The 22,492-nt window shown below is 36.8% G+C and overlaps 1 protein-coding gene across 4 annotated transcripts in view; it reads right to left on the reverse strand.

Moving 5' to 3' along the window:
- Positions 1–15,873: 15,873 nt before the first annotated feature.
- The window catches only part of PCDH17 (protocadherin 17), a 94,479-nt gene continuing 87,860 nt past the window's right edge, over positions 15,874–22,492 (reverse strand). For 3 of the 4 annotated variants that reach the window (XM_066380806.1, XM_066380805.1, XM_066380807.1), the window contains one exon: positions 15,874–20,583. In XM_066380806.1, the coding sequence (XP_066236903.1) occupies positions 19,901–20,583 (683 nt within the window). In that variant the 3' untranslated portion in view covers positions 15,874–19,900. The remainder of the gene's footprint in view (positions 20,584–22,492) is intronic. The other variant, XM_066380809.1, reaches the window with a different exon arrangement.

Raw genomic sequence — 22,492 nt, forward strand, 5'->3', positions numbered from 1 at the left:
GAACCGCTGCATAAACATTACCGTTGTGTAGAACACATTTCAGACTCCATTTAGAGCTATCAAGAAATAGCTGCCATTCTGTTGGACTGTAAGTGGTAACACTGAGCTGGCTGAAAAGACTACTGATATCATGACACTAAACAAAGTGTTTGTGTTCGAAAAAAAGTCCACAAAAATTTGTTCAGGCTTTCTGAAATAGGATACTTTAACTGACCAGTGAAGTACATTATTTTCTTGAAGCCTGGAGGCTAATAACTCAGCTGCTTTCTTTGATAGGCCCAAATCTCTTACTAAGTCATTCCATTCGGGTTGGCTAAACTGCTGAGGGGTTAATGACTGCTTGGCATCAGAAGAAGACCCTTCAGAATCTACAAACATTTCCTCATGCATCTTATCAAAATACATTTGATCACCATGTTCACTTTCTTTGTCCTTAGAAGAAATAAATCCATTGAGAACTGGAACCGGGAGTGTCTCAGACTGTGAGATAGGTTGTATTTTTGAAGGAATATTAGGATATGCAATCATATGCCATTTTTTCTTGCCGATGCCCTTTGTATGGATGGAACAGAAATGATAGTCACTGCTGTGGTCCTTAGGTTCACACCAAAAGGGAATACCAAAAGGCTTTCCTTTGCATTTTCCTTTTGTCCAGTCACAAAGCATTTCCTCACAATTACGATACACAATATGAGGAGCCCAATTCTTATCTTGATGGCCAAGGGGAACTTGAAAATAGGCAATATATTCACGTGTCACAAATGATGAAATATTGCGCCTTTGATGTTGAAGTGTGTAACAGCCACAAATATAACAGAAGGTGTCAGGACTATTCTTACATTTATACCTACTCAAAGAAGCTATGATTCAATCTTAAAACAAAATAAGAGGGTATTTTTATCAGATAATAACATTTACATTAAAAAAAACTACAATTATGTAAAAGTGATGTTTATAAAAAATTAGTTGCCTTGTGGTTATGTTCAATCCAGGAGTCGAATTGCCCTTTAACTCCAATTGAGAAACCAATGCATGCCATTAACTGTTACAAAAAGAAATTAAAATTGCATACAAACTAGAGCATGCACCAAAAAACGGATTTCAGATATGGAATCAGCAATGCAGAAATATATAGAAACAGTTCTAAAATCTCATGCAACAGAAAATTAAAAAGAAAATTGTTCCCCAGTGTAATCCATCCATGAGTGTAAAATTAAATGTAAAAACTAAGTGAGCCTGACCGGGCGGTGGCACAGTGGATAGAGCGTCAAACTGGGATGCGGAGGACCCAGGTTCAAGACCCCAACGTCGCCAGCTTGAGTGACATTCAGTGTTCAGTGACCTGAACCCAAGGTCACTGGCTCGAGCAAGGAGTTACTCCATCTGCTGAAGGCCTGCTGTCAAGGCACATATGAGAAAGCAATCAATGAACAATTAAGGTGTTGCAACGTGCAACAAAAAACTAATGATTGATGCTTCTCATCTCTCTGTTTCTGTCTGTCTGTCCCTGTCTATCCCTCTCTCTGACTCTCTCTGTAAAAAAACAAAACAAAACAAACAAACAAACAAACAAAAAAACTAAGTGATACAATAAGTTGATGCTTCTCTCTCTTGCTCTCTCTCAAAGGAAAAATTATATAATACTAGTAATGTTGACTTACCTATAGAAATTTAACTTAATCATATGCGATTATATTACATAGGCATTTAAAGCTGTTTTATATTGCTTTGAGAGAAAAGAACATTAGACAAGTGTAATTTTTTAAAAGACTTTATTCATTTTAGAGCGAAGAGAGCGAGAGCGAGAAAGGGATAGGAGCAGGAAGCATCAACTCCTATATGTGCCTTGACTGGGCAAGCCCCAGGTTTTGAACCGGCAACCTCATCATTCCAGGTCCACACTTTATCCATTGCACAGCCGTAGGTCAAGCAACATTTGCATTGTTTTTCCCTTATATTTTCCCTCCCTTAGCATCTTATTTAAAAATAACTTTACTGATCTCTAAGAAAACTTACCTTTAGTTTTGGAGCTATTTTTAAAAAGAATTCAAAATAAAGAACTATTTCTTTTGCTTCTGTTAAATTGTCTCTTTCGTAAACATGTTCCCCTCCTGCCTTTCAATTCTAAGCTAGGCTTTTCAAGTTGTTCTCACATTTGCCACCTCATTCACTGGTGATTTCCTCAAAATTTCCAGGTGCTGGGTTAATTGGTTGTGTAAGCTACACAGAAATGAAGTCACATGTGCCTGAAAAGGCGGTGACGCAGTGGATAGAGCATCCGACTGGGACACGGAGGACCCAGGTTCAAATCCCCGAGGTCACCAGCTTGAGTGTGGGTTCATCTGGTTTGAGCAAAGCTAACCAGCTTGAGCCCAAGGTTGCTGGCTTGAGGAAGGGGTCACTAGGTCTGCTGTAGCCCCCAGGTCAAGGCACATATGAGAAAGCAATCAATGAACAAACCACTAAGGTGCTGCAATGAAGAATTGATGCTTCTCATCTCTCTCCCTTCTTGTCTATCTGTCCCTATCTGTCCTTCTCTCTGACTCTCTCTGTCTCTGTCACACACACACACACACACACACACACACACACACACAAATGAAGTCACATGTAATCAAAGGTTTAATGGAACTCAATTATAAATGACTGTAAATAATCTGAGGAAAGTTCTATTTATTAATTAAATCAGATATAATTGCAGTGGTGACACATAATTTTCTAAAATTTTATTAAATCAATATTCTTTTCTGACTGTTGATTTTACTTGGGGAAAAAAAAATCTATACTTTTAACAACTACCTGAATTACATAACAAGTCTCAATTACACCAGCTGGTATTGACTGATACATTTAATATTGGAATAAAGATGTCAACCACGACAATCATGGTTAATTTGATATTAGGGCGAAATGCCACTTCTTACACAATGTTGGCTAATAAAAAATATTGCTTACAGTATGATGAGGTCTGTCAAGTAAATTTATGGTATGCAAAATTCATAAGCTTTAAAGTATTTCTTTGGCAGCAAGGGCAACCTAAGCATGCTCTCTGTTTGTGAAAGAAACAAAACTGAATGGAGGGGGAGCTGGCTAGTAAGCAGTCCACATTACAATCAATTAATTAGAAATACTTCATGTCCTGTATCCATCTTTTATCTAGAATGTTCTTCTTCGGAGAGCTCTATATTTCACATTCAATTTTTATGTTTACTTGTAAGTTTCTCTGATCCCACATTTCAAAGAGAGTCTGTTGAAGGGGAAATTAGAGGCTGTAATTCAGAATTCAGTGCGTCTAGTCCCTGCAGAAACTTGGCAGAGGATAGAATCAGTTGTTGGGATGCCAAACTTAGTGGCCCAGGGCCAGATGCTAATTTTGCATGCATGGCACACATCACTTTGTGTCTCGATTAAGCCATGTCTGTGAATCCCATGCAAGCCCAAGAACAGATTTTATGCAGCACATATATTAGCTTTCAGCACATCATAGATTTAATTCTGGCTTTAATCAGGTGGCAGAAATTACTTCCTTACATTTAAATTCCACCTCTGAAAAAATGAATAGGGAATGTTAATTGACGTTTTTCTGTTCATGATTCTTTATTTGAATTTTAATATATCAATTCTGGTCATTTCTTACAAGTGCATATTCAAAAAGAAAGAAGTAATCTTATATAAGTAAAAAAAATAACAAAAATAGTGTAAGGTTATTTTTCTTCTCCACTTCTTAATTCTCTAGTATATATTAGGTAGAACTGTATTCATGAAATTAGATTTGTTTATTAAGTTAATTCAGAAGTTTTAGAAAAGACTAATAAAAATTATGGTGCAAATAAAACAGATGTTAATGTATAACACTGGATGGAAAAATTTTATTTATCAATATAGTCACCTTACTTGAGTCACACTGCCCTTTTCCCACCTGGGTACCTTACTAGAATGTTTTCTTCTGTTTTCTACTTTGGGAAGTGAAAGCTTTCAGTGTATCTGAGTCTGAAGAACACGATTATTTCCATACAAGTACTTATGGCATTGTTCTTGTTGGAAGTCACTGTAAATATATATAAGTATTTATTTATACATAAAAAATTAAGTTACTAATATAGATTTTTAAAAATGGGAGTTGTTGCCACTGAGTGATAGGATTTAATGTGCTGCTTTAATGTACTGACTTTGAACTGTACCAACTTGCTTTTGTTTTCAGCCTGGATTAAAAAGACCAGGATGAATCACAGACAGCTGGCTCAGTGAATTACAATAAAACATAATATTCTTGTAAACCTATGGTTCAAGAATTATACACAACAGTCTTCAACCTATACTAATAATTTAAAAAAAAAGTATTAACCATATGTGAAACCCTGACCTTTTGCTCAAAGGAAAAAAAAGCCTATTAGTTAAATGATTGATTTTGTGCTGATTTTTTCTCCTCTACCACATTTTCTTTTCTCTCTGCGTTCCTTTTTAGTGTGTTTTATGCAGTGCTGAGTATTTATTCACCATTGGATTCTTATAAGAGAAAGGAGAGGGAAAAGTGAGAACCAATTTAGAATCTTATTGAATTGTTGGCTCTTGTTCCATCCAATCTTCTTCTGAGTCAGAATTAATGTTGCTTTTTGGGGAATTAAAGAGAGGCAAATAAAGTTCAGTGTAAATTATATTGTTATTTTACAACACGCTTGCATTGGCCTAAGGGAAACACATATTGAAACAAGAAGTTTTGAAAGACAGTATGAAAACAATCTTGTTTTCGTCCAACAATGGGTTTGACTTTGAGTGAATCTGGTCTAAATTGTAAGCACCATGGTCATATATAATAGGGATGAGATTGAAGAAACCTGACATCTCCTAATTTATTTATTCTACCAGTGTAATGCTAGCCACCTCCTGCTTTTATTATACCAATTTAATGCCAGCCATTTCCTGTTTTCATTAGACCATTGTAATGCTAGCCTCCCACTGTTCTCATTAGTGCAGGACTGTGTAATGGCAGCCACCTCATGTTTTCATTATAACAAAGCTGTATGGTGCCAGCTGCCACTTGTTTAACTTTACTGAGAAGCACTTGACCATGGACTACATACTTCTGCAAGCTAGTAGCAGAACAAGGTAGAGGCCTCCAGTGTTCTGGTGAAATAGTAGTTAAGTTCTCAAGTGACTTATAAGTTACTAAACATGCAAGGAATATAGTTGCTGGTTAGTGTCTGAGAAACTATAATACACCAAATAAATTCTTGTACTGTTGTATCATTGTTGTTTTGTTGGGTTTTGTTTTAAAATAATCTCTCTGACAAAGACATTCAACGGAATGTTGAAATGATTTATTGTGGTTATGTGTGGATAGATTTATATTACTGAGATATATTTGCAATAATGGATAGTATTCCTTCAGAGTTTACTGTGTGAACAAACGGCTTCTAAGCTCTTTAAGTGTTATCTCATTTATTCCTTACAATTAACTTAGGAGATAGTTATTTATATCCACATTTTACAGATGGAGAAACTGAAATACATAGGAGTTACATAATAGAGGGCTGGCAAATTTCCTCTGTAAAGGGCCAGATAGTAAATATTTTCCACTCTGTGGGCCATACAATTTTGTCCTCACTACTCAACTTTCCCATTGTATTAGAAAACAGTCATAGACAGCATGAATTAGTGTGGCTGGCTTCCAATAAATCTTTATTTCCAAAAACAGGCTGTGGTTGGATTTGGCCCAAAGGCCATAGTTTGCCCACTCCTGATAAAGTCACAAAGCTAGAGAGTAGGTGGGAATTATGGTTCTAATTGAACTGCTATTCAGCTGACAGCCTATGATTTTAACCACCATCCCCTACTTTCTCAGTGTAACTTTGTAACTGAAATTCTTTTTATTCGGAAACCTTTATTGTGCTGTGATTGAAGTTTTCAAACAACAACAAAAAAAACAACTTTGCTTAATTATGTGCTTTAAACTTATTTTATTATTTATATTTTCATTATTTTTTCCTTAATGCTTCTACTTATGCATCTAAGAATTCTTTCGATAGTATTATAAATATGAAATTTATTATAGAAAATAGATTTTTTTATGAATAAAAAGCTAATTTTCAAATATATTCTAACCTACATTTTTTCTTTATGTAAAAGCATTATAGAATAACATTTTTTTAAAAATCTAGCCTTTGTCACCCTCAGGTTGCTGTCTTTTTAACTGTACCAAATAGGGTAATTGATAGATGTATATAAATTTGTTAGAAATGATTAAAAGTGTTGAGTATTGTAACCTGTCAGTATTCCCTAGGAAACAAGGTTTTATCCATCTGTTAGAAAACTCTCTAAATGCCTGTAATGAGTCACCTTTAAAATGCCAGCTGTCAACTAGAATTTGAACCTTGAAGCCCCAAAAAAGAAATGCATCATATATAATGCATGCGCTTCAACAAAAAAGGAAAATATATCCCAAAATTTCATGCTTTTGATCTCAGAAGGAAGTCAGAAAACAATGCTTTGTTTTACTAGTCTGTGATCTACAGTCTGCCCTCCTGTCTGTCCCAAGCCAATAAAAGTCAGGCAAGCAGGAGTGATATTGACGTTTGGTATGATGTTCTGCTTCTGTATGTAACTCTTCACTTGTCTTTAAGATTTCTTAAAATGAATATACCCTCACAATGAACTTAGTATGGCTCAACCTCGCCTCTGAAAATTATTTTTATTGAACTGCAGCAGTAGAGACTTAGAAAGAGGCAGAAGATTGATACAGCAACCAGGACTAGTTGTGAGATTAGGGAGTGTAAGTTTTCCATGGGGATGAGTGGGTGAGATGTTCTTTCTGTTCATTCTCTCCTTTAACTGTTTCTATTTTCTCTAGTTTTAGTGTTTTATCTAAAATAGGGCAGGTGAGGTCACAACATTTGCTATGAAATAAAATGCAAATTCCGCTATGCAAATAGATCATTAGAAAGTAAATTAGCTTGAACAGCAGTGGTTGTTCAGCAATTATAATGCTTTTTAATACAGAAAGATTCCGCATAAATAAAACTCAGGATGTCTGTGTGTGCTGGGAAATTACTGAGTCTCCCCTGGAAGAGGCTGTGGCTGTGGTTTTCTCTTCTCTTTCCAATGCTTTTCTAAGTGTCCCTGGCCTGCTGGTACCACTAACATTTACTCCACTGTATAACAACTATATTTTTAACACATTTAGCACATATTAAGCCAAGTTATACCAAATAAAATCTCGAACATGAATTGGCTATGGTAATTGCTATTTATTAATTAGCTTGTCAATGTGCAGATTTTCACCTTTGCCACTGGAGTTCCTGTCACCCTTTTAACACATCACCATTATTATTTTTAACTCAGAGTCATTTCAAGTTCAAATTCATAAAATGTGCATTGGAACCGCCCTCCCTGCTTTACAGATGGGTAAAACAGAATACGTGTCAAGAGAAATATAACTTTTAAGATACCATTTGCACTCACCTTCCCCTCACCTCATGTCTAAAAATGTCAATTTGACATTTTTTGATATTCCACAGATTACTTTGAAAGAATCAAAATCAGTACTTAAGGTAGAAAAAGCCCGAGAGCTGAATAGGGCCATTCATTCTACTGCTTCCAGGCATAGTTATGGTCACCTAGCTTCTGCTCGAATGTTATCATTCCTTGAGCTGTCAGTTCCCCAGCCATCATCACCTTCTCCAGTTCTGGCCCCCACAGATTCCCAATGTCCTGGTAGAGACAGGTTCCACACACACAATGAAGGCTGGTAACTTGAGGTTGGAGGATAAGTGGATCATGCCAGTTGACCTCTAAGGCAATGGTGCAATAGACTCTTGAGATAGTCCAGAGGCAGACTCTCCTCCCCATTCCTTTAGAGCTGGGGAATTTTGTTTCACTGGCCCTGCTCAGGGAATTGAGTTTAAACTGCTTCAGTAGAAATGAATATCCATCCTAAGAAATACCTTTCATTCCATGGAGATTCTTCCAGTAGATGTGCTATTGGAAGTGATTAGAGTCTGAAACAGTATTCTCAGGTGCAAGAAGACACTGGCCCTGTTAATCTCCCAAACAGAATACTGTATACCCACAGAATATGTCCTTATGCTAAGTAATTCAAGAGTACTTCCGGGACTCCTCTCAAAACTCTGGAAGAAAACATGCCAATCCATTTAGTATCCAAAACCTATTATTTAAAACCTAGTGTTGTTTACTTCACTTTTTTTAACTACATCCTTCCTAAGCCAGGGTTTCTCAACCTGGGAGTTACTGATGTTTTTGACAGAATAAATTTGGGAGGTTGCGGGCTGTATGTACGTTGCAGGTTGTTTGGTAGCTAATAGATGCCAGTAGCAACAAAACCGCCCCACCTCTTGACAATCAAATTTGTCTCTAGATATTGCCAAATATCCCTGGGGGTCAAATTGTCCCCATTTGGGAACCACTAATCAATAGTGGTTACTCCCCATTTCAGTACCTAAATAATCAATAATTTTAAGCTCCTCTACTGATATGCATAGAATATTATGCAATTAAGATAGGATACATTTTTCATCAGCTTTTGGAGACAGTGGACGCAGACAAAAAAATTATTAGGAATAGATTTATTCCTCCCAACAGAATTCACACAGCAGATACCAGGAGATGCCTTGGAGAATCTGAGCATGTTAATAAACCTCTTTTCCAGAGATGAAAATCATCCATGCTCTTGATCTTTGCCTTTTTCTTCTGTCTCTCTTTGCCTCCCAAAGCTTCAAACACGATTACAGATTTCAAAGGAAGAATTATTTCTGGGAAGTTGGAAACATACTCATAACTACTCTGCTGAGGGCTTGAAACTGAGAATTGCAAGATTCAGCAAAGTTGGCATTGCTTTTAGATAGTTGGACCCAACCCAAGAACAAGGTGCTATTAGGCAGCATCTTATAAAGAATGGCTCACCAGGCAGCAGCAAGCTGTCCTAGACTTATTTTCCTGAATTCACATTCAGCTTGGCAAACCTCTCACAGAGCTCCCCCGGCTAGTGAGCCTAATTCAGGTGTCTTCTCCTAGTCTCTCCTTTCTTGGAATGGGCATTTATTTGTGTGACATTCCAGCTGAGCACTCAGTGTAATTCCCAACTGGACCTATCCCACCATTTCAACCCCTTCTAACCTTCTATCCAGAAAATATTCTGACTTATTTAACTGTTTTTGCACACACTGCCACCCTCTTCTTCCCGAATGCATTTCCTGTACATCTCTGCTGCCAAAATCCTGTCCCACCTTAAATGCTCAATTCAAATGCTCCCTTCTCTAAGAAGCTGTTACTGATTCCCTCCACAACCTCTCATTTCTTCAGCTGAAAGGACTTGCTCTTTCTTTTTCTTTTTTGCCCTCTGCAACTTGCACTTCTCTCACTGTACCAACTACAAACTGTACTTGTGTAAATATCTTTATGTCCCAGAATATTTTAAATTCTATAGAGACAGAGACTGCATTTTGCTAATATCTGTGTGCTCCACTGTATTAGAAACACAATACTTGCTCCATAAATTAGTGTTGAATTGAATTGGGATCTCACAGTCTCAGGAAGCAAAATCACCAGCAAAGCTATATTTAACCCCTTCATTTATTTCCTTTCTTCCTCTGGACTATGAACAGAGAGTAAATTTTAGTAGTTATTGAAAATGAAATAAATGAAATATATATAATATTTTAAATTTAGAGATGGTTGAGGAAGAAATGCAAACTGAAAAATCATGGGCACATAATCTCAGAAGTAAGGTTCTTTTCCTATCTTCAAACAAAGCCAAATATTCCACATGATACAATATTAAAATGAGTGTTTCTTAACATATAATAATAGATTAAGATGATTCACTTTCAAGGAAACAGCTAGGCATTCCGGCATAAAGATTTTAGCTAAGATTCTGGATCCTTACTTATTCATCACTTCATATGCTTCTGTTATATTTTATTAAGCATTTTGTTCACTTTAACCCTTCATGTAGATTGTATCTAAAAGATGCTGTTAGTTTTCTGATAGATTAATAAAAAGAGTTTGAGCACTTTTTACCTGATGTAATTATTGAGAACCATTACTTCCTGCATAACTGACCTATAAACATGAAAGCATATGGAAATATATATAAATACGAACACATATAATAAAAATATGATAAAAATACATAATAGTTGATATAAGGATAAAATTACAAAATGTAGATAAAAATAATAGTCACACTATAGTAGATATTATAGACTGTTAATACTATAAACAAATATAGACAAAAATCTAATTTTAAGAGAAAAGGAATAAAATTAAATGTTCAAAAAAATCTAACCAAATTTTTATATTGAAAATATAGTCTCTTTCTTGGCTGCAATAGTAAGGAAAAAATATTGAAATATTTAATTTGCTAAACATGTGCTATTGAGATATTCAGCAGATCAATAGAACAAGTGAATATCAAATCTCATCTATTTAGATTTCTGAAATATAAAATACCTAATTAGTGTTAAAAGAATATTAAGTTTGGACCTGGCCGGTTGGCTCAGCGGTAGAGCGTTGGCCTGGCGTGCGGGGGACCCGGGTTCGATTCCCGGCCAGGGCACATAGGAGAACCGCCCATTTGCTTCTCCACCCCCCCCCCTTCCTCTCTGTCTCTTCCCCTCCCGCAGCCAAGGCTCCATTGGAGCAAAGATGGCCCGGGCGCTGGGGATGGCTCCTTGGCCTCTGCCCCAGGAGCCAGAGTGGCTCTGGTCGCGGCAGAGCGACACCCCGGAGGGGCAGAGCATCGCCCCTGGTGGGCGTGCCGGGTGGATCCCGGTCGGGCGCATGCGGGAGTCTGTCTGACTGTCTCTCCCCGTTTCCAGCTTCAGAAAAATACAAAAACAAACAAACACAACAACAACAACAACAAAAGAATATTAAATTTATTTCTGAATCTCTTGAGAAGGTTTTTCTATAAATTATAAAAAGAGATATTAAACAATGTATTAGTAGGTTAAATTCACGCAGGATCAGAACAACTTGATTACCCACCCAGAAAATGAGTTTAATGGCAATTACAATCTCTTTTTGTGTGATCATTGAAGAAGTGAATGATATAATATTTAGCCAATGTGGATGAGGCAGTTTATAAATGTTTTTTTAAAAATGTGTTTTTCATTCCTTAACCATATTACTATGGCTTAATATTTCCCTCTCCTTAACTTTGTGATTGTAGCTTTTGAAATTATTTGACTCTCATGCTTCTATATGTGTGTATTAGTTCTCATGTATTGATGTAATATTTTCTTTTCTTTTCTTTTTTTTTTTTTTTTTGGCAAGAATAGAGGAGACAGTGAGGCAGACTCCCACATACACCTTGACCAGGATCCACCTGGCAACCCCATCTGGGCCCAATGCTAAAGTACCAAGCTATTTTTAGCACCTGAGGCTGATGCCTCTAGAGTTATCCTCAGTGCCTGGGTCCATGCTTGAACCAATTGAGCCACTGGCTGTGGGAGAGGAAGAGATGAAGAAAGAGGAGAGGGTGGGATTGGGGCAGAGAAGCAGATGGTCACGTCTCCTCTGTGCCCTGACTGGGAATCGAACCTGGGACATTCATACACTGGGCCAATGCTCTATCAACTGAGCCACCAGCCAGGGCCAGATGTAATACTTTAAGGTCTTTTTAATATTGCTAGAGTTTATGTAATTATTTCTAAGGAGCCAATTAGTAATTCTATTAGTTTAGTATATGTGACACTTTTTTTTTTTTTTAATTTTTCTGAAGCTGGAAACGGGGAGGCAGTCAGACAGGCTCCCGCATGCGCCCAACCGGGATCCACCCAGCATGCCCACCAGGGGGCGATGCTCCGCCCATCTGGGGCGATGCTCCGCCCATCTGGGGCATTGCTCTGCTGCAATCAGAGCCATTCTAGTGCCTGAGGCAGAGGCCACAGAGCCATCCTCAGCACCCGGGCAAACCTTGCTCCAATGGAGCCTTGGCTGTGGGAGGAGAAGAGAGAGACAGAGAGGAAGGAGAGGGGGAGGGGTGGAGAAGCAGATGGGCGCTTCTCCTGTGTGCCCTTGCTGGGAATCGAACCCGGGACTCCTGCACGCCAGGGATGCTCTACCACTGAGCCAACCAGCCAGGGCTAAAACTTAATGATAGATTTTCAGTAAAGTCTATATGAAAAAGCTAATGATAGAAAGGAATTCATTAAAATCTGTATGACTGCTTTTAGTCATATAGAATATGGAAATATATCAAATTCATGGAAAAATAATGTTATATAATATTATTTTCAAATATTTTGATGAACAAAACACCAATGTTTTATAGATGGCATCAAAATACTGTAGTCGAGGGCAATCTTAAGCATACTTCTTATGTCTTTTTATTTTCCTGGAAACTACCATCCCTAATTGTTGCTTTTCAAATTATTTAATACTGTTATGGACTATTAACATAGAGACGATCTAAATTCTATAAGGTGGCTGTTAATTTAAAGGGGGAGGAATATTACTGGCATAGTAAAACTTTACAGATAACAAATATAAGATACTACGGAGACATCTGATATTAAATAGGGAAAGATTCAGAATTCACAAAATCTGAAACAAACATGAAACCTGGACTTTCAATTTAAGTGAGATCTTCAGGTTTCCTCCCATTGTTTTTGGATATGCACATTTAGTCTTTTTGAGCTTTAGAATCTTTTACTCTGTACTGTCCTATAAATCTGTGAAAATGTTCTGTACATTGGAAAGTTCTTTATAAACAGAATTTATCAGCATTAATTTAGATTTGTGTAATTCCTCTTTTAGTTGGCCTGCTTGGTGCTGAATACCCTTAGGGAGATAAGCATGATTTTTATGTAAGCAACACTGAATGCCAGTATTTTCAATAAAACATGGTAATCTATATAAAGCAAACAAAAAGAGGGTTCCAAATTTAGTTCTGTTTTTTAAAAAAAATCTTGAAAAATAGCATAAAATAATTTGACTAACATAATTTAAGGAAACCAGAATTTTAAATATAATTCATAATAAAAATTAGCTTACTAAAATGCTACAGGTAACATAATGTGTATAAAAAGGAGTGAAACAAGTAATAAGCTGTTCCTCTCAAAAATAGAAGTGTTTTTTTAGTAAGACAAAAATACAATAGCTATCTTCATCTAATGGGTGATGTCAACCTGTGTGATACACAGTTTGTAAAAGCTCATTGAAATCTTTCTCCTCAATTCATCTTTGCATGTAAGACACTCACTATTGACACACAAACCATTGAAATAGTTTGAAAAAGTGAGTAATTTGTATAATTTATTTTTTGACAGAGACACTGAGAGCATCAGAGAGAGGAACAGACAGACAGGAAGGGAGAGAGATGAGAAGTATCAATTCTTTGTTGTGGCTCCTTAGTTCACTGAATGTTTTCTCATATGTCTTGACCAGGGCGCTATAGCAGAGGAAGTGACCCCTTGCTGAAGCCAGCAACCTTGGGTTCAAGCCTGCTACCTTGGAATTCAAGCGAGTGACCTTTGGGCTCAAGCCAGCAACCATAGGGTCATGTCTATGATTCCTCGCTCAAGCCAGCGACCCCACGCTTAAGCTGGTGAGCCTGCATTCAAGCTGGATGAGCTTGTGCTCAAATCGGGAACCTCGGGGTTCTGAACCTGTGTCCTCTGCATCCCAGTCCAATGCTCTATTTATGGCACCACCACCCGGTCAGGTTTTATGACTTTTTCTAAAATACTAAAAGAGAGAAACAGTAAAAAAGACTGCATCATCTTTTATGAATACTGAGAATTTAAACCTTAATGTACAATGCGCTGTCCAGTATTATAGTACCTAAGATGAGCAGAAATTAATATATTTCCTTGATGAACCATGTGTAACCATCTCCAACAGCACATAATAAAGTGTTTGAGAATGATCCATTGACTTGCCTATTTATTTCTATGTGCCATATTGATGAACGATAAGAATGGTTCACTTAATATTTTACAGAGACTTATTGTTCACGATTGTTGAATAATTATAACTTGTGAGCATGTCTACTTAAAAAAAAAAAAAAACATAAGCCCTGGCCGGTTGGCTCAGTGGTAGAGCATCGGCCTGGAGTGCAGGAGTCCCGGGTTCGATTCCCGGCCAGGGCACACAGGAGAAGCGCCCAAATGCTTCTCCACCCCTCCCCCTCTCCTTCCTCTCTCTCTCTTCCCCTCCCGCAGCCAAGGCTCCACTGGAGCAAAGTTGGCCCAGGCACTGAGGATGGCTCCATGGCCTCTGCCTCAGACACTAGAATGGCCCTGGTTGCAACAGAGCAACGCCCCAGATGGGCAGAGCCTCGCCCCCTGGTGGGCATGTCGATGGATTCCGGTCGGGCGCATGCAGGAGTCTGTCTGACTGCCTCCCCGTTTCCAACTTCAGAAAAATACAAAAAAAAAACAAACAAACACATAAATGAAGGGGCTTTCATAGTTCATTGACGTGGAGTAAGACTATAATTTTTGTTTCATTCATGACTTCCTCTTGATTGTAGCATGGCCAGGTTGGGTTTCTCTTTTTTTTTTTTTATTTATTCATTTTAGAGAGGAGAGGGAGAGACAGAGAGAGAGAGAGAGACAGAGAGAGAGAGAGAAGGGGGGAGGAGCTGGAAGCATCAACTCCCATATGTGCCTTGACCAGGCAAGCCCAGGGTTTCAAACCGGCAAGCTCAGCATTTCCAGGTCGACGCTTTATCCACTGCTCCATCACAGGTCAGGCAGGTTTCTCTCTTGAGCAACTCAGTGCCCCCACTACCCTGGTCAGATGGTTCAGGTGAGTCACTAAACAACTTGCTCTCATCTCACTCTTGAAATAAGTGAATGGCATGGTAAGCATGGGGTTTTTGCTCTTCTTAAGAATAAAATTGATTTCATTATGAAAAAGTAATATTGTCATGACAACATAAAGTCAATTCCTATTTTAGTGTATGTTATCTAGGCACAAACTCTGACTACTCTGAGGGTAAAATGTAATTGGTTTTGTTTTTTGTATCTTAGGTTCCTTGTGAAGCAACTGACACTTAAGTGGTTCTCAATGAAAAAGAAACAGCTAGTCAACAAATGAGCAAAAAGACTGAGTATATAAATCTTTTATCCTATTCCAACAACTCTAAAATGGAAAGATTTAAATACGAGAAGTCAATGCACTTTTCTTGATATTAGTTATTAATTCAGAAAAAAAGTGAAATTTAAACATAGGCAGAATATTATGTTGATTTGTAATTTTGATGATGCCACTCACTGATAATGAGATATATGGAATAACAGCAAAATGCAAACATCTAAATTTAATTTTTAAACAGTAATGTGTATTGGAATTTACCTATTTGTCTTTCTTACCAGACTGTGACCCAGGCATCATTCTTTGTTTACTGTTTACTGTTTACTCCTGGGGCATAACAGCCCAGCACAAACACACAATAGAAATTCAGTAGATGTTTGTTGAATGAGTAAAAAGAAAGGCTTATTATTTTAAGTTGCCATGATAAACATGTACAATATTTACTTTAAAACGCCATTTCTAAAGACATGCTTTCATATGCCATGTAAGATTATAAAGTCATTTAGCATCTTGTACTAAATCATCCTCAAACCAATTATAAATATGTATTAAAAGCAACAAGTATCCCTAAGCTATACCTCCTTCATAATTATGACTAGCCAAGTTATCTAAGCTTTCTGGATAAGTGTTAAACCATTTCCATGAGCATTATTATTACACAAACATCTTAAAAATCTTATTTTACTGGCAAACAAACAGCAAAACAGTTGTGATGCCACAGCTGTTTTCCCAAATAATTATGACCAGGGTCCCTGTGGTATGCAGTATGTAACACAGCACCTGTGTGTTAATGAATTCAAGGGAATGCAATGCCACTATTAGTAATAACTTTTTATTCGGAGTCCTCATTTTCCAGATAGGTCACATTAAACACAGCCATTAAACAATATCATTGAGATAAATCCATACAATGTATGCTGTTTTTGTTGTCGTTGTCCTTGTCCACCAATCACTTGGTGCAGCTAGGAACTGTATGGTGTGATGGAGCTGGTATATGGGAATAGCCAACCTGCAAAAAACACTGGGGCCAGGAAAGTCTGACTTTAATCAGGTCTCATTCATTTAGGTTTCAAAACAACACATCTTGATAGCCAAAACTCTCATCTGAATAATGCTCTGATAAATGCTGTCTGTTGTCAAAATAATATAATTAGACAATGAGTGGGTATATATTATGCCAAAACTCAGTTAACCTGGTGACCTCAACAACTTCTACTCCATTTAAGCAATAAACAGCTTTTAACCTGGTTCTAATAAAGAATACTGCTCTATTACTACATAACTTATTATTATGGTGTCATTTTTTTTTCAATTGAGCAGTGCCTACTTTTAAAGGGAAGTCATGTTTTACAAGATCTCAACTAATTTAGGAAAACAAAACAAGCCAATTTTCCAAACAGAAATTCAATTGACTTATGGAGTAGTGAGCCAATCTTTGTGTATTGCCTGCAACAAGAATAAGTATGTCAGGTTAATAAATAAGATGAGAACATTGTTTGAAATTGCGTGAAATGTCTCTTCAATGTTTACTTTGGTATAGGTATAACTAACACTGATTCTTGCTACGTTTAACTTGGATGAAAAGATCTTTTGTCATTAACATGTAATGAAAAGATTGTTTTGTTACTGATTTTTTTTAGTTCATTAGTAAACAATTTTAAAACTTTGAAGTTCTTATGAAAATTTTTATAAATTCTTATTCTGTGCTTGACTTCAGTTACTTAAAAATCTAAAAGAAAAAGTATCATCAAATTATTCATTTTGAATGTGTGGGTTTTTTTTTTTTTGAGGGGTTAATAAATGGAGGATGTAAATTAAGACGTTTTCACATTCTGAATTATGCTGAAATCCCTTGAAACATCACTGATTATATATCACTCTTGAGAGCAAGTTGCTCCCCAAAAGGGTGATTTTGGCATCTCATAGACTTCCTTGGAAGCCAAGCACCAGAGGTCTGTGATAAAGGCAGTTTCCAGCCAAATGATTCCCTCAACTTAACTATAAAAGCTTAGAGTCCTGACTGCTGAACTACCACCAACTTGTAAATAAATATTCACTACTAAATACGGATAACATGTTAACCCGCTAACACTAGTAAATCACTGGTGACAGAGAACCTAAATGTAAATCCCTTACACATTGGCACAACCAATTCTTAAAATCTTATAGTGTTCTAATGTCTTCAGACACATATACTAAATTGAACAACTGGTTACTCAAAGTTAAGAATGTTTTAAAAATAAACACTACTCTCTTTGTTGATTTCATTTACATACTGCCTTAGATTCTACTAAGTGGCTATCTGTCTAGTAAGAGAGAGGCAACACTTGGTAAGACTAAATGAAAATCGGTTTTCCATCAAGCTAAATCAACTTGTAGTCTCCTGGCAAAAAAATAACATCATAAAACAGAGACAACACATTTCAGATACATAAATTGTCCAAAATATAGTCAATTAGATTTCACATGTACAAGATCCCTTCTTTTCTAATTTAAACATTTACTACTAATAAAATCCAAGAGGAGAGCTTTGGAAAGGCTGTTACTAGGAACCAAATTCAGTTCTCGAGAGAATAAGGCTGCTGGGAGTTGTCCACTCTTCCTTTCAAAGCAGTTTCGCAAACGAGGTACAGTCTAAAATCTTGACAGCATTTGACAGAAATATTTTCACTTGAATTTGTTGAGGTTTAACATTACAAAACTTAATTCAGTTCAATGTTTATTTTTGCTTTTGTTTTTGTTTTTAATAGAAGAATTTGATGACATTTATGCTGTTTCTACACTGGCTTGGTGGCCAGAAAAGAAGGCACAGAATTCTCCACCAGTTTGCAAATAATACATTTTTCTGCTCCAGTGCACAAACATCCTTTATTTAACTCAGCGTCACATTTTCTAAGGTATGGGCTGGAAGCTGTTTGTCATGAAGCTGTAAAATGCCAAAACTTTTTAATGCTGAAGGAAAATGTCAATCAAGGCATTTTCCCATCTGCTGCTACTTCTGTAAGTGCTAATTTTGTTTTTCCCAGTTCCTGAAATTTGAGGTTTCCTAGCCTCACATGGAAGTAAGTTTGAAACTTGTTAAATGACACAAGAAAAAGGTGCAACCAAATGAAGGAATAGAAGGTGTATTGTTTTCAAAGGACACCAATAAAAAGAGGCAGAAGAGCATTGAGAGAAATGAAAAACATTCTGTTAAGACCCAGAACTCTTGAAAAACACTACACAATGCAAATAACCAGGGCTGATATCACACATGCATTAAAACATTGTTCATGGTTTTGAAATAAATGGGAACACACATCTTGGACCACATAATATACTTTTGAGAACCAATCAACATTATGGTATCTACATAGGCAGAAACTGTATGTTGTTGAGGAAATATGAAGAAATTTCAGGTATTGGTACAAATGTAATTCTTATGATTTAGCATGACTTTAATAAAAGCTTCTACAAGGACTTGCACATAACCATGACTGACAGATGTATTTTTTGACCTTTCAGATAGCTCCATTGGCTCACTCAAACACATTTTGAACAGATTATGTACTGTAGTACTTGGTAGACTATACATTAAACAAGAGACTTTGCTCTGAGGCGCTGCTTCCCACACTCCATGGGGAAAGGAAGCAGGAAAAAACAAAACTCATAGAGTTCGACAGCTACCGAGGCAACACTTGCCATTTACAATATAAGCCCAAATATTTTTGCAACACAACTATATATTAATTTAATAAAATACACAATATAGCTCTTATACACTCAACAATTTGTCTCATATGCACTGAATCTGCAATAAATCAATAAAAATATGTCATTTGATGTAAACACATTGAATCTTCTTACATTTGCACATATAAATGGTCACGTGATTGGTGTATGTCTAAGACATTTTCACTTTCCTGAGCTATTTTAGTGTCCACAAATGAGTAAAACGTATTAATCATGTTCATCTTCTCTGAATATTATTACTCAATGGTAACTATTTTTTCAGAATCTTTCTAGGTCAAATTATAAAGATCTATCATTATTTAGGTTTGTTGGACACTAAAATGCTAAAGAGGCATTTTAAACCTTTAAATTTGCTTCTCCTTTAATGAAGTGAATTAGTCTACATGTGTGCAGGACAAAATGGACTACATCTTTTTTACACTTAACTTTTATAGGACATGAGGTGTCTCACAAATGACCAAGGTTTTTTTTTATTATTTGTTTGTTTGTTTTTTTTGTTTGTTTTTTTGTTTCTTTTCAACTAATGATATGGAATGTTCTTTGTGTTTATATGTGTGGCAGGTAACTTTATACAGAAATGTTTACCACAAATACGTGTTAATGTTTGGTGTAGCTTGGACTACTGCAAGGTCTTCTAGGGCCTTTCAGTAGAAGCCTGTGATGACTGCTGGAAAGCCACCACGGCTCACGGATGAGACCCTGCTCTGTACGGGGTTGACAGGTAAACAGCGAAGTCAGCATAAACCACGGAGGACAGTCTCAGAGTGACCAGAGATCCTTCAGTTCTCAAACCTCATACCTTCCTAACAGATTGTCAACAGGTAACTCGCCTCCTCCTCCTTTTTCTTCTCTCCTGTTTCTTCTCTGTTTTTCTTTCCTCTTTGAGCATCATTAATTCTGTCCCAACATAAGTTCGGTCAAAATAAAACCATTGTTATCACTGAAAAAGAAATCGCAGTGAAAAGAACATACTTGTGGGCACTTCAGATGTTCACTAAAAGCCTTAAAGCAGCATTGGTCTCTCTTAATCCCTATAAACCAGGTTGTCACCAGGAGGGATTATTTTTCAATCAACAGAAGAGACAAGGAAATGCCAATGCTACTACCCCCCTTACTTTCTCACAGCCATAGGGTCATTTCCGCGACAGTCCTGCAAAAGCTTATCAATTTCTCTCACGACCTCCTCGGCATCCACCGACTCTCGGCCCAGATCCCTGCTGGGGTGGTCAAGATGCTCGAGCACGGCCCCCATCTCGCTGGAATCCCGGCTGCCTCTGGAATGCACGTCGGCGAAGACCCTTGCCATCTGCTCCGAAGCCATGAAGGGAGGGTCTCTCGGTTGCTTACTTGGCGACGGATACTGGCTGTCAGCTGGCACGTACTGGCTGCTTGCTTCGGCCAGGGCTCCGGGTTTCGCTTCGCAGCCATCCTGAGAGCCTTTGGTCGAGGTGCAAGGCTCCATGCATGCCTTGGTTGGGCTGCTTGATGCTGAGGGGACCTCTTGGAGGAGAGGGCTCAGGGCACGTTTGGCTTTTAAATAAGGTTTAACGTTGGCAATGAGAATAGTGTGCTCTCGCTTGTCTTTTCCAAATGTACAAAAAGTCTTTTTCCCAGTGGGATTCACAGTTTCATAAGTCTCAGTCTCAACATTAGCTTCAACTGTGGGTACAAAGAGATTTGTGCGGTAATCTGCATTTTCAGCCTGACTGGCTGCAGGGAACTGTGGCATCCAACACCTGTCAGAATGACCAAGCACTCGGCATTCATCTGTGCAATTAACGCACTCTTCTGGTTCTGCAAAACAAAAGAGAAAACAGCAGATCTAATCATTAGGGTTGCTTGTACATTTCTATCAAGGTCGCATTCAGCTCTCACTGGGCTTGTTTGACCTCTGGTCTCTTAATTAAAAAGGAAAAGAAAACAATAATTACAACATTTCAGGATGGTTGCATAAACCTGCTGGTCGAGACAATGGTTTTATTTAAGTCTATTCTCTAGATATTAACTTATTCCCAAAGCCTGGGAAGAAGTAAAACATGGACATTGGAGAACCATTCTCAGTAGAATAGAACAAGCATCACTGTAAACTAATTTCCTGGGGTATCAGTTCATCTTTGCTCTGACTAACCTCTCCTGGAAACAGTGAACTTCAAAAAGGATTACCAGGATTAATTTTTCAAATGAAATAACAGGACAAAAACTGGATTGCAAACTTCTATAACAAGTCTTAAGCTCCATCTAAAAAACACGTTTATCTCTATTTTGCTTGTAATTGTTATTTTGGTGACAGTCATAAAATAAAAGATTTCCTTTAAAAATCTACTTTGCCTACTGAGAGTAGCGAGTGGAATTTTCTAACAGAATGTGCCATGACTAAGTTTGTCAAAAAGTGTACATTCTTATTTTACGAGATTTGAGCATGGATCATGTAATCAGTTTTCTTCACTTTAGCTGTTTCTTTTTTGAGTAAGTAGGTGAAATGAATTTAGTCAACAGATATGTTTCAGAATGAATGACAGATCATGATTTTCTTTTTTAAATGATGTTTTCTGTGAGAAATTTTGCTTCTCTCTTTAGCCAACGGTCACATAGAGAATGTAAATAAAGGATTCTTTAATGACCTGTATTTTAAAGATGCTAAATAAAAATATATGACAGAAAATTTCTTCATTATGACAACACAGTGACATACTTCCATGACAACATTTTAAACTATAACTATGTCTTTCTAGTTGTCTTTTTCATTTACAAATAGTTGTTCCCCTTAATGTTTAATGATCTTTTTTAAATCAAAAACTTTTTTTTAAGAAAAAATATTTACAATTTACTTTTACGTGATGGGAATAGAATTTCCTATACATTTAGGAACCTATGGGATTGACATTAAATTGATGCAAGAAAACCCCCACAAATTTATAGTGCCAGTTAAAAGGAAAAAAATATGTTTACATGGAAGATATTTTTAAAATGAAGCAGTAAATTTAATACCATTGATAAACTAATACAATTACTTTTCAAAGTTATAAATAAAATTTGAGTACATATTTAAAACACAGCAATAACTTCCAAAAATAAAAAATGAAAATAAACCACAACTTAATTTATCTCAGAAGGCTTTAGAATAAAATAATGATTTCCTATGATACTAACATTTTTTAGAAAGTTATCAAAATAGTGTTTTGACAGAACATACATACTGTGGTAGTTCATAACATGCCATTCACACTTGTGAAATATTTTAAAAAGTATTTAAGTAGCTTGTTTATACTTTAATTTTGTCATATTTTTAAAAATATATTTACCTACAAATAAATGAAGTATGTTGTTTCATTATGTAATACAGGCAAGAATGCTGAAGTGTAGTCTCCAACTAAACATTCACCCAGAGACTAAATTATTGTCTGACTTAAAAATGGTTAGACCAATGAACAAAAACAGAAACAGAAGAACTGAATGAAGGACAGAAAATTATCTAGGATGCCTTCCAGTATAGATTTGAAGTAGAGTAGAAATTTTAAAAAACAAGAGAATATTCAGAAAAGTTTAATATCTGGTACCTATTTTCTTTACCTATTCTTTGTGTGTGTGACAGAGAGCGAGTCAGAGAGAAGGGACAGATAAAGACAGACAGACAGGAAGGGAGAGAGATGAGAAGCATCAATTCTTCATTGCAGCACCTTAGTTATTCATTGATTGCTTTCTC

Source organism: Saccopteryx leptura, chromosome 4, assembly GCF_036850995.1.
Source record: "Saccopteryx leptura isolate mSacLep1 chromosome 4, mSacLep1_pri_phased_curated, whole genome shotgun sequence".
Taxonomy (NCBI): domain Eukaryota; kingdom Metazoa; phylum Chordata; class Mammalia; order Chiroptera; family Emballonuridae; genus Saccopteryx; species Saccopteryx leptura.